Source organism: Mesoplodon mirus (genome assembly GCF_964341445.2).
Source record: "Mesoplodon mirus genome assembly, chromosome: 1".
Lineage (NCBI taxonomy): Eukaryota > Metazoa > Chordata > Mammalia > Artiodactyla > Ziphiidae > Mesoplodon > Mesoplodon mirus.
The window spans coordinates 4,737,857-4,763,705 of NC_138976.1; the positions used below are offsets into that span (position 1 = coordinate 4,737,857).

General features: G+C 51.9%; 1 protein-coding gene across 1 annotated transcript in view; it reads left to right on the forward strand.

Moving 5' to 3' along the window:
* MED27 (mediator complex subunit 27) overlaps nucleotides 1–24,877 on the forward strand; it is a 207,645-nt gene extending 182,768 nt beyond the window's left edge. The window contains exons 6-8 of the mRNA XM_082611957.1: nucleotides 3,375–3,416; nucleotides 22,124–22,201; nucleotides 24,314–24,877. Of these exons, the coding sequence (XP_082468083.1) occupies nucleotides 3,375–3,416; nucleotides 22,124–22,201; nucleotides 24,314–24,448 (255 nt within the window). The 3' untranslated portion in view covers nucleotides 24,449–24,877. The remainder of the gene's footprint in view (nucleotides 1–3,374; nucleotides 3,417–22,123; nucleotides 22,202–24,313) is intronic.
* The last annotated feature ends 972 nt before the right edge of the window (nucleotides 24,878–25,849 follow it).

The following is a 25,849-nucleotide window of genomic DNA, read 5'->3' on the forward strand; positions in this document are numbered from 1 at the left end:
GAGGACCTTTGACATCTGACGTGTAACCTTAGAGCAGATGGATCCATGCTGAAGCAGTTGGTCATCTGTGGGGTTTGTTTCTATTTTATCTGAAAAGAGACCACATTCCCACCCCTAAAATACTCATTCTAATCCCCAGAGTCCCACAGGCTGCTCCTAAGACTGCAGATTCAGCCCCAATTACCATAAGGTTGGCTTTTCCATTTTAAGATCTTTCTAATGCTTGCCCAGAGTACTGGGGGATGCTTAGTTTCTTTTCCCTGACACTATAGTTCAGCATAATTTCTCGTTCATGGGGCTGAAAGTTTGTAGCTTCCAGAATGCTCCTTTTTGAATATTGCAGCCAGCAAAAAATTGGTAGCCATGCCCTCCTTTGTAGCAAATAAGCTGAAGCTAATAAATATTCACTTGCATCAGTCCCGGCTCCCTGAAATGAATTTCTGAAATCTTCCTGGACCTGAGGAGAGGCAGGACACTAACTCTAGAAGGCCTGCTTAAATGGCTTTCTTTGGCATAAATCTAGCAGAAAATCAAGGACAGACTGCCTGCTGTGCCTTCACAGCAAAAGGGGAAGCCACTGTCTTCAGATCCCTTTCTCACCCCTGTGCGCCTGGGAAGCAGGGCGTATTGTCTAGCGTCCTTCTATCCCAGGTGGTCAGAACTGGTCCCTAGGGTACTGAATAATGTAGTTCAATGCCTTCAAAAAGAGCAACACCCTCACTTGGAATGAGCGCTGTGTGTTTTGAGAAGCCACAGTCAGGCTAGAGAGTCCATCTCTTAATTAAACCTGTGCGTATTTCTCTCTGGATGATTTTTCTATTTAAAACATTTTGCAGACACTGAAGGTTTTTTTTATATGTATGTAATTTTCTCTTTTAAATTAAAACGAACTTTTCACTCTATATGCAGATTCTTCCTTTTCTCTTTTTCCATGGCCCTGTGTTTATGTCAGCCTGTGTATGATGTGAACAGGCAGGAAGGATGAACAGCAGAGAACTTCAGAAGAAACAGCTGTGGGCTGAAAATGGAAAGAGAACTGTATTAGTTCAGATACTGAGGTGACTTCTCCAATAATTTAGATTTAGAATCTTTGGCATCTCCCTGTCATCTTGGCAGTGATTTGGTAAAACGAAAAGATACAAAAAGTTGTTCTTATTCCTTCCGCAATGTCTGAATAGTCTTTAAATGCTACATTTGTTGAGCCCTGCGCTAAACCGCGGCGCTAAGATCCTGATATAAACCTGACTTATCCTCCCAAATATGACCCGCTGCCCAACAGTTTTCTTCAACAGGATTGATAACGTAGGGAATTAACTTCATATGTTTCTTTTGAGGTTTCCTTCCGAGTTATCTGGAGGTCACATGTCACTTTTTCCTCTGCAAATTGCTAACCTGTCAAAATAAAAATCTAATGCCTTAAGATTTTTAAAAATTCTTACTCCATCAATTGGCCTGAGTTGGGGAGCAGTGACTAAAAATTGACAACTTCCTTCTGGAGAGCAGTTTAGCTGGAGTAGGAGAGGAGTGGGGGCTTTTGTGGAAATCCAGGAAGGAGATGGTTCAGCAGTGGGGTTCGGGGGGAGGCAGACAGATTCAAATAAACGTTCAATCACAGTTCCTCCGCTGTCGTCCCTGGACTTGGATCCGCTAAACTTATGCTCTCCAGCCGGAGCCCTGCCGAGTCCAGGGGGGCGTCCTCAGCGCCACCCAGATTCCTCCACTTATGAACAGGAAGAAGCCAGGAGAAACTGCACACATGCTTGTTCGCAGCCCAGCCTTTCACTGCCAAGGGCGGTTTTCAGAAAGCCCTCAGAACAGAAACAGAACCCCGAACTGTCCCACGTCGGGCGCAGCGCTTCCCTTCCGGTCTTCCTAGAGGAGTCTTCCCATCTGACAGGTCCCCATGCCCCCAGATGCTTCAGAGTCATCACACAGCACACAGGCTTAAGTAGCCGTGTCTCGGCTTTCCACCTTGACCACTGGCCAACCCCAAAGGCAGGTTTCAAGAGGCCCGTTGACCAGGGGTTTCAGTTTGCTCAGCTCTTGAACTCGTATATTAAAGTTGACTTGTTAGCACCCTTGGGACCTAGTGATGGCCCCTCTTTTAATGTGCACTGTCCTTGCTCTGTCTTCTGCACTGTGTTGGGGGTGGTTCTATTTTTGCCATACTCCGTTTGTTCTAACCTCTTGAAACAGTGAGAAGGCACCGATTTGATTTCTCATACAACCTGTCAAACCAGAGTGGTTTTGGTTAGGCTGAGCCACGGATTACCCTGTGTAGGACCAAGTGTGGCCAGAGGAGGACTGGACTCTGAACTCTGCCCACACTTCATCTCAGACCTCTGTTTCCTTGACCAAGGGGTCCAGGGCTCCTGAGCTGACTAGCCATCACAGTGAACCTGCGGAGCACTGTGAAAACAAACCAACAAATGAACATATTCTCGGGCCCACTCCAGACCTACTAATTCAGACATTCCAGGGGAGGGACCAAGGAATCTGTATATTAACAAACAAAAGAAATTCCCCCAGGGGCTTCTGACGCCACCCAGATTTGAGCACCACCAAGCGAGACCATCCATAAGAAGCTTCTCCAGATTACCATGGGCAATTGAATGGCTCCGAACCATTGTCTCATCATCTGGGAAGGAAGGTTGCTAATGGGACCAGCCACACAGGCTTGTTCTGGGGAGTGAGTGGGAGAGTGCGTGTGGAACGACCAGTGCGTGCCTGGCATGGAACAGGTGTTCAACAGCGGGGGGCTGTTTTCCTCCACGCATGCCTGTAACATGCTAGGTCCTGTGCCAGGACAACGTAAACAAAAGAAATAAAAGCTTCAGTTAGTTTTAAGAGCTATGAAGATTTTTAATTTTTGAAAGGATAAAGAGAAGCAAGACAACAGGTATGGGAATATTTTAGAGTAACTGGGAGATGCCTGTCTGACAAGGTGATGTTGGAGCCAAAGGAAGTGAAGGAGGAACCATGGGAGGGTTTGTGGGAAAAGCAGTCCAGGCGAAGAGCACGGCAGGTGCAAAGGTCCTGAGGCAGGACTGACCTTGGCATGTTGGGTGACGCAAGAGAACCGTGGCAGGGGTCAAAATTAGAGAAGTGAACGAGGGGCTCAGCTCATGGGGCTGTGGACGCAGCAAGTGCCTCAGGTTGACTTCTTATATCTCTTCGTATCGTCTTCTCAAATCACCACAGGTTGATAAAGAAGAAATTCAGGCTTGACATTTAGGATCCTTTCAACCCCAAGACTCTGTTTTTTCTATAATCATGTTTTTTTTTTCAAGCTTAATAACAGTAGTTACAATATCATTTCTTGGAGTCCAAAATTCTAAAATTGATGCTGATATTTTATCTCTTTCCCCCCACAGCTTGATATATGGTCCAAATCCAACTATCAAGTATTCCAGAAGGTAAGTTGTACTTTTTGCTTCTTCCTCAAGAGGCACTAAGGGAAATATGAATACTTCGAGGTGTAAACATTGGTCTTAAATCAGAGGCTTTTTAAAAAGTGAGAAGAGCCAGACACAAAAGGCTGCTCACTGTATGATTCCATTTATGTGATGTTCTGGAAAAGATAACATTAGGGACAGAAATCATATCAGTGGTTGCCAGGGGTTAGGAGCGAGGGAATGAGATTGTCCCCCAGGAGCTATAAGGGGACACGTTTGGGTGATGAAAATATTGTGTCTTCATTATGGTGATTACACAGCTGTATGTTTCAAAACTCACGGAACGAACTATATGCCTACAAAGGGCAAATTTTACTGTATATAAATTATACCTTTAAAAAAAAATCAGAGGCTTTTGAGTTGCTTCAGACTCAAGCCACAGTTTTTAAATTCAGTTTCTCACAGCCCTGTAATCTACACAGGTGCCTTAAGGATGGGCTGAGGAATGTGGGCTGGCCCTACCCCACCCCCACTCTGTATTACAATGGCATCTTTTTCAGATGTTGGGCTTCCCCAAGAAATACTTTCTGGGAAATGTCAGAAAAAATGAAATGTGACCAGAGAAAGTCCATTTCCCAGCTCCCAGTGGTAGAAGGGTCCCTTCCCTGGCCCAGCTCAATCTTTCTGAAGGCTTCTGAAGAGGCTTCTGAAGGCTTCTCTCGTGGCCCTCAGGCCAGGTCCCCTGCAGGGCACCAGCCACTTTCTTCTGTGCTATCCGTCCTCTGTGTCCGCTTCCATCCAGCAGTGCAAATAATAGAGTTGGTTGTAAATCCACTCACTGCCTCCTCACGTTCAACGGCAATTATTTATCGAGCCCCTTTGCCGTGGGCAGGCACTATGCTAGGTGCTAGGAATACAGGGGAAACAAGACAAGCAAGGAAGCAGAATCAATAAGAGAACTCCAGGTCATTACCAGGGGCTGTGGTCGAGAACAGGAGGGACCTCCTTCGCATCAGGGTGGTCTCAGGAGGCCTTTATGCAGCAAAATTTAAACTGAGTCGGGAAGCAGGAGAAGGAGCCAGCCATGCGAAGGGCCATGGGAAGAGGGTCCCAGACAGTGGAAGCAGCAGCCCTGAAAGCTGCTGTGGAGGAGGGACTTGCACGGTCCAGCACCGCTGGGACCCGTGCGATGGGAGCAGGCACAGGGCGGCGGGGAAGGCACACAAGGTAGGGCCGGCTCGGCAGGTGCCTCTCGGTCCCGGTGCAGAGTTTGGATTTTACTGTCAATTCAGTGAGAAGCCAGCGGAGGGATTAGTGTGGAGGAAGGATGTGATTTTGAAAGCTGGGCCCGAGTTATCCCCACTTGAGTAAAAACTGTGTCCAGGGTGTGCCGGGTTGCTTAGCATAGGATGGTGGGTTTTTTGCAGTTGAGGTGAAATTCATATAACATAAGCATTTTAAAGTGAACAGTTCCATAGCTCTTAGACTTTCACATTGTTGTGCAGCCACCACCTCTGTCCAATTCCAAAACACTGTCATCACCCAAAGGAAACCCCATCCCCATTTAGCAGTGAGCATTGGGCTTTCGCATCAAAGGAGCATAACGGGCCAGCCCTCTGTTGGTGTCTAATGTACCTCAATTCGCGTTGCTCCCTGGACCCCTTTACACTGAAAGGGGGAAGCAAAGGACAGATGTCCAGGGTTGGGGAGCGGTCTGAGGCGTAACACCACACATTTAGGGAGCCTACGTAAGCGTGAAAATGTCATGATCTTATCACAACTAGATTCTGAACCAGAAAGAACATATTAATGGAAAAAAACGGTGAAATCTGAATAAAGTGTGGACTTGAGTCAATAATAAGTAACCAACACTGGTTTCTTAGTTGTGATGAACGTACCCGATAATGAAAGATGCTAACAATGGGGCAACCTGGTGAGGGGTATATGGGAACTATGTGTACCACGCTTGCAACTTTTCTGTAAATCTGAAACTAATCCAAAACTTAAAATTCATCTCAAAGAGAGAGTCATAGTGTTGGCTCTCCTGAGAGTCCCAGTCCTTCCCCCAGCCGAGCTCCCTAGACGCAGAAAGGCAAAAACAGCCTCCCTCCCTGGGCCAGAGCCTAAGGGAAAGAAGGACATAGTCACGGGCTTCCCTGGTGGTGCAGTAGCTGGGAGTGTGCCTGCCAGTGCAGGGGACACGGGTTCGAGCCCTGGTCCAGGAAGATCCCACATGCCGCGGAGCAACTAAGCCCGTGTGCCGCAACTACTGAGGCTGCGCTCTAGAGCTTGCACGCCACAACTACTGAGCCCACGAGCCACAACTACTGAAGCCTGCGCTCCGCAGCAAGAGAAGCCACCGCGAGGAGAAGCCCGCACACCGCAACGAAGAGTAGCCCCCGCTCGCCACAACTAGAGAAAGCCCACGCGCAGCAACGAAGACCCAATGCAGCACACCCCCCCCCCAAAAAAAAGTGCGTAGTCACATGTGGGCTTTAGTGTAGGCAACGACGTTTTAACCTTGGCCTTCTTATCTAGGTGACCATACCCAAGGCCTTTACCTGTTCAGCTTGCATAAAGCCTCGGCCTTAGTTGCTAACTTTGTCCCTGCCGACAGCTCTTATTTTCCCCCAGCAGCTGGCTGAAAAGCATTCTGAGGAGAAAGAACACTGCTCGTTATCTGCATCTTGTTTTGCTTTCCCAGTGAAGAACATTAAAACAGTTTTGGTTTGTTTTTTTTTTTAACCTGGTTTATCTTAGTGTCCTGTGTGGTATTTCAGTGAGTTACTTTCTGGCTCCACAAAAGGCGGGCAATGACTTCAGGGGCCCCGAGCATCACAGACCCATAACCTGGGATTTTAACCATGTCCAATTTCCATTCAGATACCCTTTATGAGGGAGGGCCTTGCCCAGGCTTGCCTTGGCAAATACATTTTTTAATGTTCTGTGTAGTATTAAAGTATTTTTGAATGCAAGCAGAAAGTTTATTAGGAAGTTGTAAAATGTGTGAAACACAGATTTGGTGAAGCATAGATTTGGAGAGAAAGTGCTATATTTTTATTCTACCACCCCTAAAAATAACCTGCCAAGCACTCTTTATGTTTGTTTAAAACTACAAACGCACAGTGCAGCAGTGTTTAAAATTTGATATTGGTTAGTTGGGGAGATTTAGGATCACCCGCCAATTGCCTCCTCGTAGTTTATGTAACATGTTTGAAGCAGTAAAAATGGATGAATTTGTAGAGATGGGAATTTTATCTCAACTGGTGAATGGCATGCTATCCGTATTTATGCAGAGCCCTTTCTGAGACTCCTTTATCATCCCTCCCCTCACCTATTTTTTAACTAAATGGACTTGACCTCTGCGACTGACCTGTACTAGATTAAAGAACCATAATTTGGAGACAGGAGATGGTGCTTTCTGATGAGAACAAAAGGCAGGTAACATCGAGGTTCTTTTCCTTTTTCAGGGTCAGGTAAGAATTAGTGGATTACAGAGTCCGTGCTCGCCCCTACTGAAACATTGTCCATTTGCTGTCAAATTAAGGAATATATTGGAAAATAATGTAGTACAGAATTCAGTTTAATCCTTTATCAGTAAAGCTTTCCAACTAATCATCGTTGCTTCGAAGGGGCTTGGGATCTTGTTCTTGCAGAAGATGTTGGTAAAGAAGATGAGGAATGTGGAATGTGGAATCACGATGGGGGGTGACCTCACTGGGCTTATTTCATTGTGTTAGTTTCAGGCCATGTTGAGGGTCAGAGGGCAGCCCTCCCTATTCCACAGCCAGACTGTGCACTGAAAGCAAGGCTGGCACCGCCGTGTTCCTTGCAGATTCTGAAGGCCTGGTCCAGTTGACAGGGTGAGGTTTAACATTTCAAACTCAAAATGCCAAAAGAAAAGATTAGGTGGCAACATTTCCAAACTCTGCTTTTTAGTATCAGCTTTTGCTTAGAATTCTACTTTCTTCCTGTCCATCCACTTAAATTGGAGGTGTCCTGATTGATGTTGCTTGTAGCATTTCCCAGAAAGACGCTGCTTGAGAGCACAGTGGTAAACGTTCCCTTCTGCCCGTCATCAACCTGCTTACACCCATCCAAGTAACCCGGCGGGGGGAGGCTCAGTTGTCAACCTGATCCAGAAAGACTCAACCTGGAACAGGAGTAGAAGTGATTGGGGAGGGGCTTCCCTGGTGGCGCAGTGGTTGAGAGTCTGCCTGCCGATGCAGGGGACACGGGTTCGTGCCCCGGTCCGGGAGGATCCCACATGCTGCGGAGCGGCTGGGCCCGTGAGCCACGGCTGCTGAGCCTGCGCGTCCGGAGCCTGTGCTCCGCAATGGGAGAGGCCACAACAGTGAGAGGCCCGCGTACCGCAAAAAAAAAAAAAAAGTGATTGGGGAAGTACAAGGTCAAAGAGGATCCTTGGTCACCGATAAGAGGTCATTTCTCGGGCAGGAAACAGTTCCCAAGTGTCCTAACCGTGTGGGTAGACGCCAGAACTGTGCCCCAGACCCAGCTCTGAGGTGGGGACAGTAGCTACCACCGTGGCTCCGTGAGCAGTGCTGGGGCAGCTGTCTCCCTGCATTGCTCTGCTGTAGGTGGGGCCCCAGCGCTTCCTTTCCTTGGCACTCATTATGCGGTTGCAGTTACTGTGTGTTGTGTGTGTTTTCCTGCCCACAAGTAGCAGCGGTGGCCACTGCAGAGAGAGGCCTGATGGGAAGGCGGGAAGCCCTCCCAGGTCTTTCCCTCAAGGTGACAAAGCCGGGGGTGGGAGGGGACACTGCCTCGCAGAGCCAAGCCAAGCTTACACTCGCCTTTTTATTTCTGGAAAATAGCATCAGGCGCTGAGAGAATGGAAACACGCACCTGTCAAGTTCTCCTCGGGCTGTGCCTGGCTCCCCAGGTTAAAGCCAAGCACACGAGGTCCCGTGGCAGATCCTAGCACGTGAAGCTAAATGCGACCTGCCTTTGTCTGTGACGGGGGCTGTCAGCAAGCCCTTCCCCTCTTCCTCATTAGCCCCCTTCCCAGCGGTGGAGGGCTGGGGACAGCTGGCTGTGGAGCCGTGGCTGCCGACAGGCTCCCATCGTTTACCACGGTGTCCCAGAGGCTCTCTGCACTCGGTCCTAGGGCAGAGGAGCTTTTTATAGCCAGCAAGCCTCCCACAGAGCAGATTCAGAGAATGGAACTTCGGAATAGGGGGCACCGTCTGAAAGGGCAGAATCACAAAGAGCTGGGAAAGGTTTCAAGCGTGTTCATGTTTTTCTGACATTTAAACTCTGCAGGGGCACCCACTGTTTTGATCTTTAACCTCCTAACTTCAAAACAGTGGGCATTTTCATCCAGTAACTTAGGAAGAGCGAGAGCAACTCTGCAGCTACTTAACTGCGTTAAATCCTGGCAGGGAGGCCAAAGAAAGCGCTGGAGTGTGTGTGCAGCTCCAGGTGGGCAGGTGGGGACGAGAGAGACGGTGGCGGAGGAGCTGGCACCTGCGTCGCAGCTCCTTCACTTGCAGGCAGAGCACAAACGTCGTAGCCGCGGGTGTCTGGTTCTTCGTCCACAGACGTTATTCTAGAGGCAGCAGAGGGAGAAGTAACCCTTTCGGTCCCGTGCAGAGCTTAGCCGTGGACAGGTGATGGATAATGTTCTGAGCAGGCCGCCACGGCTTCTTCATTCCTGTGTTCGCTCATTCGTTCATTTTTTCGCTCCCTCGTTCATGCTTCGATACAAACACTGGCCTCTGTGGGGCAGCCTTTATCAAGCGGCCACCCGGTGCTTGTCAATAGACAAGATTGTGTGAGCCCTAGAAGGACCGATTCTCTGAACTGTTGGAGACACTGAGTACCTGGCTTCAATCGAGTGCCCACCCAAATAGTATGTGGCGGACCTAACTTGTTGCTCGTTCCAAGCCCCGGGAAGGGGAGCTGTCCCCACGTGGCTGAGTGTCTGTACCTGCTCTAGCGTCGCACGTCACCAGAGGGGCTCAGTCAACAGGCGTTCAGTTCTTCTCAATCTCATGCTCTAGAACATCTCACATTTCTTCCTCCCAGCTCACTTCCATTTCCTTCCAGAAGCCCCTCTTCCAACGGCACGTATAAGGCCCCTGAGGAGGCTGTGGTTGTGGTGAGAGCCCAAAGGCAGCGGGCCACGTCTCTGTCCTCGCCCTTGGCAGGCGCCCTGCCCAGGTGAGGCCGTCGGCAGAGGCCCCCGCGCCTAGAGGGGACCCCTCAGCCTCCAAAAGGCGGTCTCATGTCGTAGGAGGGCCCTTTGCTTTTGCTGGATCCCATTGCTCTCGTGGTCCCCTTTTCTCTCAAATGCTGTCCAGCTTCCTCCAAGAGGAGAGCTTGCGTACGATGGACCGAATATGGTGGCCTTGGCGTCCTGTTTCTGTGTGTTCCGTCGCTGCCTCACACGTGTGTCTTGGCAGCCCCAATCAGAAAGCCGAGGGAGCAACTCTGACCGGTGGCAGGGCCGGGGGGCAGCCTCACGAAGGAAGAGAGGTTCCCGTCCGTGGTCTCAGTGAGTGGCGGGGCGGGGCGGGGCGTGCACGGGTGGCAACCCTGCAGGAGCCAAGCACTGGGCTGTCGACAAGCTTCGGGACAGGAGAGGCGACGGACAGTTCCAGGGTTATCCCGGAGGGCATCCCCTTCCTGAGCTGAGAGCCGGACCACCGGGCTGAGTGGGCAAAAGGAAGAGGGGAGGGGACGTTGTGAAGGGTTAGCCCAGGTCCCTGGGAGCTGAGAAGGGCTGGGCGGATCACTCCATTCACGCTGCAGCTGAAGAGCCTTTATCACCACCTTGTCTCCTAAGGGCCGTGTTTGAATATTCACGAGCTCCGAAACCCGGGGTAGATTTGATCATTTGTTTTCCCCTTATGATACCCCAGCACCTTCCCTCTGCAGGGCTCCCTCTTCCGCTGCTGAGGGTGGTGATGACCACGAGCCTCGCGCCCCAGTTTGAGGGTGAGTGTGGAGCCGGAACGCCCCCTCGCCCGCCGCTGGAAGCGGTCTGTGGTTCTCTGCCATCAGGGAGGCGCGGAGCGCTCGCCTTCATCTCGCAGCTGCTTCCTTCCTGAGGGGTTGCCCGGGACTCGTGTGCCCCGGGTCAGAACCCAGCAGCCGCTTCTGGGAAGCCCGGCCTCCTGCCCTCCCGGGCCCCTTCCCACCACCCCACAGGCCACCCGCCGCTGAGGGCACCTTCCTGGCAGCATGTCTGTCTGCCCGCCCCGCCGTGAGCCCCAGCCCCCTCCCTTCCCCTGTCCTGGCCGGCCTCCTGTCACGTTCCCCCCAGTGAGCAGTCTGGCAGTGGCTGGGAGCTGGGCTGTCCCATGTTCAGACCCAGCTGACCACTGCTCTCAGTGTGGCCTCACTTGCCTCAGTTCCCTCATCTGTACACAGAGATCATAAGAGTACCTGCCTCACGGAATTGGCACCCCACATTAACACCCACCCCCAGCAGTGCCCTGTGGGCAGCCCTGACACGCTGACGTACAGTCACGGTCCCAGGACCTGGAACAGTCTCTCGTGTCCTGAGAGGGCCAGTGGCACTTCTGGTGACCCGCAGAAGGCACATGAGATCGATGTGTTCCACCCTGACCTGTCCCCACCCAGCAGGGGCTGGGCAAAGGCACCCAGCGCCACAGCAGCAGAGCCGTCTCCCGGGCAGGGCTCACTCCCGCTCCACGGTCCCTGTTCTGTCTCCTGCAGTTGCCTCAGTTTTGATGGGGAAGTTGGTGGTATTGTCTGTATTTTCTTGGGAGCCCAGATGTCTTTGGATGTGTTTCTCTAACTGCAAGGCTGTTCCTGCAGAAAATAACATCACACCAAGTGGGTACAGAACAATTCAGGTATCTTTGGGCTTGGACTTCCCTGGCAGCCAGCAGCAGAATCTGGCATTTTACCATCTGGAAAGCATTGAACTTTTTTTTGTTCTTCTAAATGAAGAACCTTAATTCCTTAATCCTGGGAAACGGGAAGGACCCTTTGTGAGTAGCTCCTCTCGGCCCGGCGCAAGGCCTTTGGCAGAAGCTTACATTTGGTCAGGGCCCTGGAGAGCTCCCTCAAGTCCACCCTGAGGTTTCCCTGGTCACCCAGGCCCTCCTCCCCACGCTGCCCCATGGCCTCAGCTTTTCCCGCCCCTGAACTCTCCCTTGTACTCTGCCCCCCTAACCCCACCGGCCAAGAATACGTCAATAGCATCTTGCCCACTTCATCTCTCCTTCACTTGGGGTCCTACCAGGTGAGTGGGGCCAGTGCACAGCACAGCCTGGGGCGAGGCGGGTGTTCTGGTCACGGGTCGGGCAAGCGCAGGGCCGGAGGGTCCGCAGGGTGCTGCTGGGGGTCCAGAAGAGCCCAGGGTGGGAGGGGAGGCCCTTGGCCTCGATCTCCAGGGGAGAGAAGGACTTAGCCAGGGGCGGGGCATTCCAGGCTTGAGGGCTGAGCAGAGTCAGGGAAGCAGGTCTGGGAGGAGGGATTGCTAAAGCAGCCGGTATCGCTGGTGTGTGATGTGGGGCTCGAGGGAGACAAGGCTTGGACCCAGGTCCCAGGCCATCAAGGACCGCATATGCCGTGCTGCGGTGTTGGGAAGGATCCTGCAGGTGTGGCTGCGGGGTGCTGGGAGAGGCACATCTGCCTCTGGAGGATCCGCCCAGTCTGCTCTCAAGGGTCCTGGGAGTTGAGGGGCTTCCCTTTGGGGCATCAGTGGCATCTTGGCTGGGACTTTGAAGAGGGTCGGGTTGGAACCCCTCACACCAAACAAAAACTCCTTTATGGAGGCCCTGTTCTGTGCCACAGGCCATGTTCTGTACTTTACAGACGAGATATCATCCTTCTCAGACAGAGCTTGATCTCAAAGCTGTGACAAGGGGTTTGAAGCAGGATGGAGCAGCAGTGTCTGTCTTCCCCTCCCCAGTTCCAGCCCAGACAGCCCTGCCCCTGGTCTCATCCCGAGCAGCACTGCCAGGCTCCGGGGGACAGTTTTAAGCCCTTCAGAGCCCATGCAAATGACTCCTTCATCAGCAGAGAGGGAAGTATTGATCCTGTCTAAGTAAATCCCTAGTCCCCCTGGACCGTGCTGCTTCCTGCTTGGGCCTCTCAGCCTGCCGAACCCGTGGCACACAAATCCAGGGTACAGATTAGAGACTCCAGCTGCATAATAAAAACTAAACCCCCATGCTTGCGCTCTCCTGGACTTCTTTCCCAGTTTTAGAAGCCCGTCTCTGCACTGCTCCCCATTGCCCCCGGCACTTTCAGGACTGGCTTCATAGCCTTCAATTTTGAAATAATCATGGTTCCTCTTTTGATGAAATGAGTACTTCTGGGACTGTTTTAAATATTCTTCATAAAGCCAGTGCTCATCCTTGGAGGAGCATTGCTGGCAGGGTTGCTGGCTCTTTAAACATTTAACACACTAGGTTCACATCTTTGACTCCCAGACCCACAAAGAATTTTCTCCTTTGGAGAGATTCCTAGTGTCCCGCTCATCAAGGGTGGGTCTTTTTTTTGGCAAAACCCGGAGTAGAGACCCAAACTCTTGGATTAATCTCCTTGTATAGCATTAAAGCATATCCAGCAGATGAAAGTTTATTTATATTTCTTTGAGTTGCAGGACCAGCATGTGTACGACTAAGTAACACATGTTTGGCTTTGCTGCCTGTTAGTTTGTGCTCCAGCGTCTCTTTGAAACCCATCGAGATGGGAAGAGGTTCCCAAGAATAGCGCTGTGCCGATCGTCTCCCTGGTTCTGAGCTCTTGGTAGCTGGCCCAGAAATTGAGGACCCCGTGACATCACATCAGGGCAGCAGGTGGAGGTGGGGGCAGGAACCTGGTGCCCCTGCCCCTGCTGGGATCAGCGTGTCCTTTTTAAAAGAACAAAGGGCTTTCACTTGACGCTGGTTGGCCTGAGGGTGGAGCTTGGCACTGAGCTACCCTCGGGGGGCGTGCAGTCAGGCCCTGCAGTGCGGTCCACTGAAAACCTAGACCTTGAGGCACCCCGTGATCGCAGCCTCGTGCTCTTTTACCAAGGGCCAGCGGGAGGAGTGATGTGGCCAGAGTCACCCAGATAATTAGTGATGAACCCAGGACTGTACCCCGGCCTCCTGACAGCTCCGGGTCTTCTTTGCCACCTCGCTGCCTTTTGTTCACATTAATACAGGCCAGAGAGAAGCTCCTCTTCATGGTATGTGGAAGCAGGTATTGACCGGAGGAGAGCCAGATCTGGGTCTCTACCAGACTTCTCTTTTAAATAAGCAACTTCTAAACACTTGTACTTAACTTTTCCTATTTATTAATCTTGCGGGACATACTTTTAATCGGCAGAGGCCCCAGCTCTCCTAGCTCAGCCGGGGAGGGCTTGGGCTGCGTGGGCTGCGTGCTGGCAGGTAAGGTAATGTACTCAGTGCCGTTAGTCCGTTGCATTGGGAAGAGCGCCACCTAGCTGCTGGAGCCAGTGTCCAGGCTCAGCTCCCACCCCGCGCTGTGTGGCTGCGGTCCTGCCCCCTGGTGGTGGGAAGTGGGCAGAGACCTGCAGCGGCCCGTTCACCTGTGGTTCCCCAACACTGCTGACATCAGAATCCCCCGGGGGATGTTTTTAACAGCACAGGTCCTGGCCCCCAGCCTAGACAGCCTTCCAGAAGCTGGGAGGTGGTGCCCGGCAGCCCGCCTCCAGAGTCTGTACGCCTCACCTCTGCTGCACTGCAAGCTCTCCCCTCCAGCCTGGAAGCCCGCACAGAGTCAGGACGATGCCTACAACCTGAGTGGACTCAGGAATCCCCGAGGACAGTCCCTGGGCCACCAAGAAATACAACACATTGTTGCTTTTTAAAAGAGGAAACTGCTGGGGGATGATAATATGTTAGGAGAGTTTTGGTCCCATCCCTGCGTCTCACTGATCCTTGGTGTGTACCACCACTCTGCCCTTTGTTCTCCCCTGATGGATGAAGAACAGAGTCTGGCCGCCATAAAACCCAGGCTCTGAGGGGCTGACCTTCAGCAGAAAATAGTCTTGCTGGACTTGAACCCGTTCTCTTTGCCCTCACAGCTCAAGGAGGGCCCAGGTGGGAAGCAGAGTGGACTCTGTATGCCAAAGCCATACTACAGCAGCGGGATTTCCCCCTTTTCTTAGCACACGCCCCCCTCCTTAGGCTGTACTTTTGATTTTCCTTGATTAACATGCCTGCCCACCTGACTTCACACTGCCGGCTTTCATTTGCCCCGTTTCCCGCCTTCATTCTGCAAGGCAGGGAGACTCATTCAGTCTTGAGATCTTCTTGAGGGTCCTGTGTCAGGATTTGTTCAGGGTAGGTGCTGGGTTCAAGGTAGGTGGTTGAGTAAGATGGGCAGAAGCTTTTGGTAGTGAGGCCGAGGGACAGCTGTGGACGTGGTAAGAGCTGAGGTGGAAGCGAACGCACTTGGGACTGAGTCCCACCTCTACGCTGAGAGTCTTGGGGTCCGTTCCCTAGTAGGGAGGAGGTGGCCTCACGTGCCACCTTTCCACACACTCCCACAGCCTCTGTCCCCCGAAGGCCTAGGGCCCTGCTCTGCTGCTTGGCTTGGGCAGGTCACCTAACCTCCCTGTGACTTCGCTTCCTCCCTTGGAATGGAAATCGTCTTCCGCCTGTAGTGCCATCACAAGGTTGTGGGGCTGGTGAGGAAAAGATAGAATGACTCCCATTTGGTGGGTGTTTGCCGTTTGTCAAGCACTGTTCAAGCACCTTCCCTGCACTGACCCATTTAATCTTTGTCCAAGGTCACCCGGCTCTTAAGTGACAGACAAGATCCAAATCTGTGCAGTCTGGCCCCAAAGCCCAGGCTCCTCACCGGGCCGCGTGGTGTAGACCAGCCCTTGCTCAGAGCTGGTGCTCAGCAGACGTCGACTTGGAAGCCTGCCGTTAGTGCAGGCGGTTCCACTTAGGGTTCAGCTAAAATAACTCCTGATCTCCGAAGGACCCTCTAGACGTCAGAAGCTCTTTGCACGCAATATGGTAGAGGAGTTTTGGGAGACTTGTTTTGACTGGAGTCTCCTTCTTCAGTGTGTTGACTGGCAGCTGTTCCAAGGTCTCTTGAAAGATTCCTTTCTCCCTTTCTGAGCTGAGTTCCCCATCAGTTTGGGTGCTGGAAAACCTTCTTTCTCTGCCTCTTTGAGCCTGGGGGAGAGGGAATTTCAGTAAGCCCTGGTTGGTGGAGGAGAGAACTGAAAGAAAGGTTCATAAAGCAAAGTGGGTGTGTTGGCAGCAATAGAAATGCCACCCTACTCTAAGTAAATAAATCACCTGCAGTCCAGCCTTGAGACGGGGTTGAGGGGGAGGAGGTGCCCACCCCAGACTAAGCCAGAGCATCTGCAGTTTTTCTTTGCCTTGAGATGAAACGGGACATTTCTTGGCGAAGTCCCCAGTGTCTGCATACTCCTTGGAGCCGCTCTGTTTTTCTGTGCGTGTCCTCTTCCCGCCCTTGCTGGTTTCAGCACAGTCTCCGCCCCCGGCCTCTCCCCCCACCACCCGACTCCTCTTTGCCGCATCCCCTATCTCCCTGGCTGATTGTTACTTTCATGTCTTCTCCTCCCTCTTTCCTTGGGTTTGCCATCTGCTTTGATCTTTCCGGAGCTCTTTTCAAACCAGCACTCACTGGTGGATGAATGGCCTCCCTTTCTCGGGAGCATTAGTGCCCTTCTGTGGCCTCAGCTTCCAGACAGGGCGGCTTTCATCTCCCAGGGGAATCTCATTAGCTCAGCATCACAATGGGACCCGAACGGAGGCTGGACTGGTCCAGAGTCGATTTAAATTAGTTAATAGCAATTTTTTGTTGTTGCCCCAGGCCTGTTTTTTCCCACATCTTGGATGCTGAGCAAAAAAACCAACTTTGTTGTTGAAAAGCGGGAAACAAAAAAATATTGAAGGTGGAATGCTTTGACAAAAAGGAAGATCATTGCAGGTGAATTTCTCCAACATCTGACAACCATGTCTTACCTGCTGCTTTGGAGTTCAGCCACGGGAACCTACCAGTCGGGGAAGTTTGGGAGGGAGGGAGGGAGAATGTAAGAGCAAATTAGCTTTATTTCCTTCTATTAAAATATTTCTTTAATTGGTGATGGGAAGTTGAAGAAATTAAACGATCATGTCAGCACTAGAAAAAGCTGCCACCATTTGGCAATTAAGAGAATATACTGGGCCTTTTGAAAAAAGACGCTGAATTTGGCCAGATTGCCGGCCCAGTAATGTAAAAATTGATTCCGTGCCCTGCCTGGGAGCCAGATGCCAAAACAGAGCTTTGGTGCGCGACTCCAGCCGTTTCTGGAGGAGGACATTTTCTAGTTAATTCAGTTTGTTCTGCTCTTGAGAAGCCTGTTACCTACCAGCCACATTTGCAGGTCTAACCTGCGCCTGGCAGTGGGCCTCTGGCTTGCTGTAGACTTTGCCTGCCGGGCTGGGAGGTGGTGGGCAGATGACACCGGGGCCCCTGGGATGTGCACCTTTATCAGCAAACCGGAGAGCTGGCCAGGGTGTCTTAGGAGGGAGGTGGTGTAGGCTTGGGCCTGCAGGGTCTGGGCCCACGTACCCATTGCCCCTCGCCAGCTGTGTGGCCTGGGGCATCTTCCCAAGCTCTGTAAGTCCCCATTTCCTCGTCTCTAAAATGGACCCAGGGGAGCACCCGCCTCAGCTACTGTGGGGATTGAATGAGCAGGACACATACATCATAAGCTCTCATTAATGTGGCTACCATAGGTTAATAAAATTGTCCCGCAGTCCTGAAAGAGCACCTTTCAGAAGGAAGGAAAACCCTACCAATCCACCGCCACCCACTGTGAAAATATTTCATTTTGAAAATACTTCACCACTACCACGCCCAACCCCTCCTTCCACAGCACCATTATGAGATTTGGATAGTGTCGTTCATTGTGATTCATGAAAAAGACAAGCTCTCCTTTGGGTTTGTAGTCCTTTGTGTCATGCCCCAGAATGTGAAATGCCTTTTCCCTGTAGGGCCCAGAATACTCAGCCCCCTGAGCGGCCTGGCCCCTCAGCCGCGGCAGGGGCAGGCCTGGGGGTCTGTTGGAAATGCCCAGTCTCAGCTCCACACCACACCTGCCTGCGTAATTCGCAGCTGCTCAGTAGCAGGATCCCCAGGGGATTTGGGTACTAAGTAACAGTTGCATCTTTATGCATTTTAGCATCGCTGAGAATAGCTGGAGAGGCCGGCTTGATTTCTGGGCCCCAACCCAGAGATTCCGATTCTAGGTCTACACTGGGGCCCAAGAACTCACGTTTCCAGCACATTCTTGGGTGATGCTGCTGCTACTGGTCCGTGAGCCACATTTCAAGCGGCCCCATTCTGGAGGTTTCCTAGGTCGCAGCTTGAACTTGTGTGTGCCGCCACTTACAGGACTCGTGGACCTCGCAAAGGCCATGGCTCATCTTTGAGACGGGAAATGAATAATCCAAGGAGGGTACAGTATTTCAGTCTGAAGAGGAGAGAGAAGGCTGCTGTAACAAACAGACCTCATAGTTGTTCTTGTTCAAACAGAGTTTATTTCTTGCTCCCACCATACACCCATCCCGAGTTGTCGGAGGGCTGGGCTCCACGCAGTCACTCTGGGGCCCGACTTAACGGAGGCTCCGCCGCCTTGCAGACCCACCATCTGAGGGTGTGGCTCCCAGCATTGCAGGGGGAGAGGGGCCTTGGAGAGTCCACACCCGCTCTTCACCATCTCCTGTGGAAGTAGCACACGCCCCTTCCGCTTCCTGATGCTTCGGTCAGAACTAGCCCCGTGGCCCAACTCCAGGAGAGACCGGAAAGTTCCCCTGTGCCAGGAAGGAGGGGAGAACCGGCCAGTGAACCCCAGCAACTCCCAGCAGATGGAAAGTCAAGATTCCCAGCAGAGTAAGGGTAGACCAGGGTCCAGAGTCCTTAGCTCCTGTCTCCCACTCCCCACCCCGCTAAGGCCCTTGCCTCTATCCCCAAACCTCACATGAGCCAGTCTCCCTGGACGTCTCAGAGACAGAAGGGATCATCCGTTCAGTCAACACACAACTCGAAAACCTCTGTGTCAGGCACTAGGCAGACATGGTGTCCGGCCTCTCAGAGTTCACAGCCAAGTTAGGGAAAAACCCAAACTGCAAAAAAAAAAAATAATTATACAAGCTCAGTTGTGAGGAATGCTGTGAAAGACAAGATCTGAGTAAAGGGACGTGACCCGGTCAGGAAGCACAAGGATCTAGACCAGGCCCAGAAAGAGGAAGAGGAGCCAAGCAGGGGGAGGGGAGGGGAGGAGGGAGGGGAGGGGAGGAGGGAGGAGGAGGTGGAGCACGAGGAGCTGAAACATTCTCAGAAGTGGGAGGGGGTCGGGAGAGGAGGCCGGACCAGGTCCTGCACGTTTGCACTTTTGGATTCTATCCTGAGTGCATTCACATGCTCTGAAAGGGTTTTCAGTGGGGAAGTGACATAGTTAGATTTATAGCTTAGTAATAATAATCACTAATATTTATTGGACAGCATGCACACGTTATTTGATTTAATCCTCACAATTATACCAGGTGATGGGTAATGGTTGTTATTATCACCCTGTTCCAGATGGGAAAACTGCAGCTAAGAAAGATGAGGTAACTTGCCCAAGGTGGCATTGCTGGAAGCGGTGGAGCCAGAGTTTACACCTCCAGAGCCACAGACTTGACCCCTTGCCACAGAACACCCCCTCTGGGTGCCACAGCCAGAGGAAGCCAGTTGGGGCTCTTCTGGTCATCCCGACAGGAGGAGGCGGAAGCTTAGACAGTGGACTGGGAAAAAGTAGAAGGATTCCAGATAAATGAGCTGTAATGCAAGAGGCTGCTTGAGTACAAGTGGGAGGAAAAGCCCAGGTTTCCCGCTTAGGCTGCTGGGTGGATGGCCGGTCATTACTGAAAACAAACGCGGGAGGAACAGGTCTGAAAGAACGCCTTAGATGTCCCTATAATTAGCATGATGCCTTGCCTGGCTTAGCACCGGGCAGTTATCAAAACTCAGCCAGAAGAGGTCGAGTCCAGAGGTCTGCCAAGGAAGGGAGGGGTAAAGAAGCACAGGTTTGCCAGGCCAGGCACCCAGCGAACAGGAGGGTGAAGGGCAGAGATGCTTGGCGCTGTTTGGGTAAAGGCCCTAAAATCCAAAGGCCACAGGGGCCAGGCAGGTAGCAGAGGGAAGCGGGCTGGGTGTGAGACGGCACACAGAGCAAGCGGCAGGTACCTGCCCTGCCCAGAGGCGCTGCCCCTCCTCAGCTCCCGCTGATGGTGGCCTCTTGGATCTGTGGGGGCCAGTGGGCAGGGCCAGGTCACAGTCACAGGACCCATCATATGGTTGGACTGATGTAATCTTCATTAGCAACCCATCAGGCAGGTGCACTGTTAACTGCCCCCAGATCTTCCAACGTGTTGAGAAGCCGAAGATCCAACTTAGGGGACATTTTCTGAATTTTAAATGTTGGTCATCCGTGCTAAAAATTGTAAAAAGAAAAGCAAAGAAAACATGCAGTCAGACAAAGCCTCCCAGCCTTGGACGTGGCCTCTGGGTGATCCGTCTGTTTGGGAAATCGGGCCCCAGGCCAGGTGCCCGAGGTGCCAAAATGGACGGATCCAGACTCATCCAGGGACTGGAGATGGATTCTCTGCATCTTGGGAAAGGAGCGCACCCGCAGCTGGGGGACAGCGGACACATGACGACACACCTGCTCTGTGTGCTTGTATGCAGGATGGGGCTTCTAAGAACCTTGTAAAATAAACAGTAGGGGCAGGAGAAGGAGTTCTCCGGAAACTTTGCTTCTTTTGTAATGGCAAATGCGATCGTAAGGAGTGTCTTATCGGCCTATAAATGGCACTTGTGTGTGGTTTTTTTTTTTTTTCCTGCAAGGCATCTTGATGGGTAGGAACCAAGCTTTAAGCAGATATCATCGGGGCCCAGTTTCCTTTGCTGCATTTTGTAGCCGTTCATTTCACCCCGCCAATCACTACCCGCCATTTTGCCAAGTTATCATTCTACTTTTTTTTTTTTTTAAGCATTGCTCATTTTAGAAAGCTGTCTGTCAAAAACGCTTAAAATAAAAACAGTCTTTGCACTTGAAGGAATAAGTGCCATTTATCTTGAAAGTCATTTGGGTAAGAATTTCTCAGCAATGTTGGATATGTGAACCATTGCTGTATTTGCAAGAAAGCCAGTACAGGTGTTTCCGGTATGTGGCCTTTGATGAGTGGCCATTTTAAAGTTTATTTCTTTATTCAACAAATATGTGTTGAGCACCTGCTAGATGCCAGGTGATATTCTAGGCCTTGGGGACACAGCATGAACTGGATGAGCGTGATCCCCGCCTGCAAAGCTGATCGCCTAGCGGGGTTCACCAGCCTCCAGGCAGGTCACGAAAGTCCAGAAGGAAAGAGGGCCAGTCCAGGGGCCGGGGAGAGCAGAAGAGACGGGGCAGGTGGGCCTGAGGCATGGCTGGAGGGTAAGCACCTCACATGCATGACCATTTTATCCCAGGGGAGATCGCATCTTAGGGGTTCGGTGAACTGGGGAGCCTGCATCTTCACTCTTGAGGGTGTAGCCTCTCTGGCCTTGGGTGTGGACACACAGCTGGACTAATTTCTGGATCATTTGCAACTCCCTGTGCGGGACCTGGACCAGCCCTGCTGGTTTCCACCTGGTCAGTTTGCGTAACTGCTGCCAAGGCCCGTCAACACACCGTGTTGACTCTTGTTCACAAAGTTAATCATTTTATCGGGGGGGGGGGGGTTTTGTTTCATTTTGCTTTTTGACCACAATGTTTGTAATGGCAAGACCCCCTAATGAAGACAATCAAATAAACCATGAGTTTGAGCACAACTATCAAATTAGGAATAATCTATTAATTTGCTGATGGATGGCAGGCATTAGCAATCCATGGTGTCATCAAATTTCAGAACTACAGGGGATTGTAGGCGAACCCTTTGCTTTTCAGGAGGGACACTGAGACCCAGAGGGATTGAGTAGTTGGATCAGGTCAGCAGACAGAGCTGGGACTTAAACCTAGTGCACGTTGTATCTGGTCCCCAGATGCCTCTAGTGAACTTAAAGCAGTCATGCCCTTGGCCCTGCTGGGGGAGTTATGGGTCAGTGGGTATGGCCCACTAGACCACAGCTTTCAGGGAGCTGGTCAGATGGGACCACACTGGGAGTGACACGGCTTTTCAGAAAGGTAACGGTAGGATCTGTGAGGCCTCAGGGAAAGATCATCAGAAATGATCAGGGTCGCAATCACAGAATCTGTATGGCTACAAATTATGAGCCAGAATGGGAATTAAAGGAAGTAGAAAGCCCAGTTACGCTGGCAGGAAAATTGTTCCCGGGTAAAGATGAAGTCGAATATGGACAGTTGGAAACGAGCCTCTGTGTCCAGGCAGTGTTTCATGCAGTGGCGGGGCTTATAAAGCCCACTGTGATCTGCCATCTCTTTACCTCTCCAGTGACCTCTGGCCATGCCTCTCTCAGGTGCTGCAGCCTGTCTGGAGTTGCTGGACGGTTCCACACTTTGCTTGCTTCCGGGCCTGAATACCTGTGTCCTGTCTGCTTACAACGCACCTCCCCTCCCTTCCCCCAACTTTGCTAACTAATTTTCAACCTTCAGATTTTCTTAGATGTCTTTTCCTCCACGAGTCGTCATATAAAAAGAGCGCCTTCATCTTGTTTTCTCTGTGCTGGTTCCGAGTAGCTCTGACCCAGGCATTTTCCTTGGTTCCCAGGTGACGGACCATGCCACCACCGCCCTGCTCCACTACCAGCTGCCCCAGATGCCCGACGTCGTGGTCCGATCCTTCATGGTAAGTGGCTTTAGGAGTCAAGTGTCCCCCTTGAGCCTTGGCTCCTTAAGTGAGAACAGGCAGCTCGGAAGGTAGCTGACCGTCTTTAGCTCGCAAGGGCCTCTCAGGGGGGAGACGGTCCAGTTTGGAAATGATACTTCCTTTCAACTGGGAAGAGATCTAGGAGAAACCGTGTCCCACTTAATTAGCTGGTGTTTCCTATAATTACCGAACACATGGTGGTTTCAGAAGCGACCTTCCGGCACATTTTCCAACGTTGATTTAGTCAATAGGTATTTATCGAGCTCCTGATCTGTGCCGGGCCCTGTGCTTGGCGCTGAGCAGGTACCATGACACCGTTCCTCCAAGATCCCTACTCCTTAGACTTCCAGGTCAGAGCTCAGGATGGGGAGTGACCCAGAAACAGCCTCAGAAACAGAGCTCAGAAACAGCCATCCCCCCGGCGTGCTGGCGTCGGCTCATCCCCGCGGCGCGCTGGCGTCGGCTCCCGCCGGCTCTCCTTTAACGTTCAGAGTTTCTCGAGCTGGTTGTTCGGCCGTTGGTGACTTGACATTGAACCAGAATATTCACGTGCTGGAGATCGGTCCTGCACGTCAGGACTCCCCTCTTCCCCCGGCTCCCACCCCTGGAGCCGATTCACTGATTGATCACATGCCCGCCGGTCGGTCTCCGCAGGGCCAACAACTGGCCCCACCGTATCCTGGCAGGCGTGGCCAGCTGTTTCAGCGCCACGCTGACGGGGCTTCGTGCTCTCACGTCGCTAGGCTCCGTCTCTGACTGCCGCTAACGCTCCCATCTTAACTCTGGCCAGTAAGGTTGCCCGTTAGAGAACATACTCAGAAAATGGGCCCATTAGCGAGTGCTGCTCAGTGCTGACAGCCAGGCGGAGTTCTGCTCGTCCGATCCACCTCGTCACGTTTGCTGCCGCAGTTAAGCTTCTAGGAGCCTGTAGTTCATTTCTCAGAAAATACAGCCCGGCTCATTGACGGGCTCACACGCTGGGGAGGCTGAAGAAGCAGACCTGGGGCTCAGTGGAGCCGTCGCACAGAGGTTCTGTCGTGTAGAGAGAACTGTTTCAGTTGGCGATCTCTAGCGAGCGCCTCCTCTTTGGATGGATCGAAAGACTTGCTCTTTAGCCTAACGTTTGTAACGCCCAGTTCCCCTTTGGTAACTGACTTTGGGGTTTGGGAAGAATACATAGTTTGACTGAATGATCCACTGACATCCTCATGTTTATTGCCCAAACTTGGAACCCTGGCCTTTGGAAGGGGGACAGGGTGGGTGAGCCACGGTCTGCCACCAGGAAGGCAGCTGTGCTGAAGCAGAAGAGTTTGTGTCCGTCCACTCGGCCAACCTCTCCAAAGGGCAGTTCCCTCTTGCCCGATTCAGGAGGATGTTAAGTGACAAGATTCGCACACCCCCGTCACAGTGGGAGCTCGCCTCACGCGCTGGACTGTTGCTGTGGGCTCGGGTTGGTATGGTTGTGAGTCTCCTTGAATTGGAGAATTGAGTTACTGGAGTCTCATCCTTATGTATGATGCCCGAAGGACCCCTGCACTCTGAACCCCTCCGGTGTGTGCTTGCCGTTTATGATGTTATTTTGGTGGCCCCAGGTCGTCCCTGCCCTCCCCCCAGGTGTGTCTGGGCCACTCTGTGACAGGGAGTGGTGACCTCTGAAATCAGGTTAGAAAGAAGGCACGTTGACCTTAGTGGGGAATTCTCCACTCACCCTCTCTCCACACGTGTCTGCGGCCACCTCTGGGTGGTGAACAAGGAGAGGATCGATGAAATGCGGTTATGCCCCCGCCGGGCCGCGAGGCTGCGCCGCCGCTCACGGCCGCTCCTCCGGGAGCGCTGCCTGCCTGAGAGCAGGGATTTCTATTTTAAAATTCCCTTCATTGGGAGGGGCCCGGGGTGCCAGAACTGAGAATCAGCAGCGCTGTGACCTTGTGGATTCTGCACAGAGCTTTCTGTAAAATCACAGGGCACCTCTTGGGGGTCACAGCCGACTCAAGCTCTCTCTCCTGGTGATCATTAGGCTTGACAGGAAGGCTGACATCGGAAGCACCCGGATCCCATTTCTGTCATTTCTCTCCTCACTTCTCTTTTTAGACCTGGTTGAGAAGTTACATAAAGCTGTTCCAGGCCCCGTGCCAGCGCTGCGGGAAGTTTCTGCAGGACGGCCTTCCCCCGACGTGGAGGGACTTCCGAACCCTCGAAGCCTTCCACGACACCTGCCGGCAGTAGCCCTGCCCCAGCCCCGGGCCAGCCCGCAGACTCCCATCCAGCACCTTCCCAGACAAGCCCTCAGTCATAGCGATGGCTCAGATGCGTCTTTGCGGCCCGGATAGCAGTACCGCCGCCCACTCGCTTCCGCAAAACAGCATGTCGTGCGCTAAGGCCGAGCTTCTGGAAGAGCAGACTCCGTCTCTGTTAATGGGACTGTTGTACACCTGAGCTGGCGCGTGGAAGGCAAAGGGACAGTCTTAGGACTCAGTATAAGGAAGTTAGGCAGCATGTTCTCCCGTGTATGTTCGCAGTACTAGTCCATTGACCCACCTGGATCCATGTTCTAAGTCATTTTATAGTTGGAGTGAGCCTTTGTGTCGTGCTGAGTTTTTTGGTTTGTTCCATAACTTATTTTTATAAGCAATAAACCTTTTGTACCCAGGACAAGGCTTTGTCTCCGCTTTCTTAAAGTACCTTTTACATTCAGTTCCGTGAACATGTGAGCAGATCTGGGCCTTTTGAAGGAAAAATAACTTAGTAATACCTGCGTTTGAAATAATTCTTTTTGAGGACATATTTCCCTGTTTCTTGCTTTCGGGAGAGAGGGAAGTGTTGGCAAATATTCCATTTCAAAGACGTTTCAGCGGCTTGAAAAATGGATTGTTCTTTTCGAGGGAAAAAGTACACAGATGTTTCATTTTACTAAACCATTCACACATACATATACCAAAGGGAAAGGACTCTTCCTGTGTTACCAGCCAGAACACGTGTGAGCGGGCGGGACAGGTGTGCCTGGCTTGTTTGTCCCGTTTTGTCCTAAATATTACCGTGAACAGATTCCAGCCCAGTCTGCTGAGTTTATTCAGGCCCTCGCCCCTGACATTTAAAGCCCTAACCTGTTTATATGAAGAAGTGTTGACCTGCTGAAGGTCTTGAGAAGGACAGGGGAGTCCCCAGAGCTTTCCGCAGGCCCAGCCTAGGTGACAGGTAACGTCCTCTTTGTGGTGAACAATACCAGAGGGATGCTGCCTTCCGAGGTGTCCAGAAGAATGGGTGGCTCCCACCTGGGTTCTGGTACCACCCAGGCCCTCCACACCTACCCCCGCCAGGCTAAAAAGACCCAGAGGATAAAGGGGGTTTAGTGATGGAGGAAGCAATAGAACAGTGCCACTCCAAGTATGGTCCAGTAGCTGTGGCATCATGGGAGCTTATTAGGAGCACAAATCCTCGGGCCCCACCCCGGGCTGGCTGAATCAGTGACTCTGGGGGGTGGGTCTGGCAACCCAGGAACACTTCCACTCAGCGGGTGATTTTAGATTAAATACCAGGGTTTATCACATTTAAGATGCCATCACTTGTAAGATGCACCACTATTTCATGATCCCCTAAGAAAAGCATGCTGCCAATTAAACGATGGCA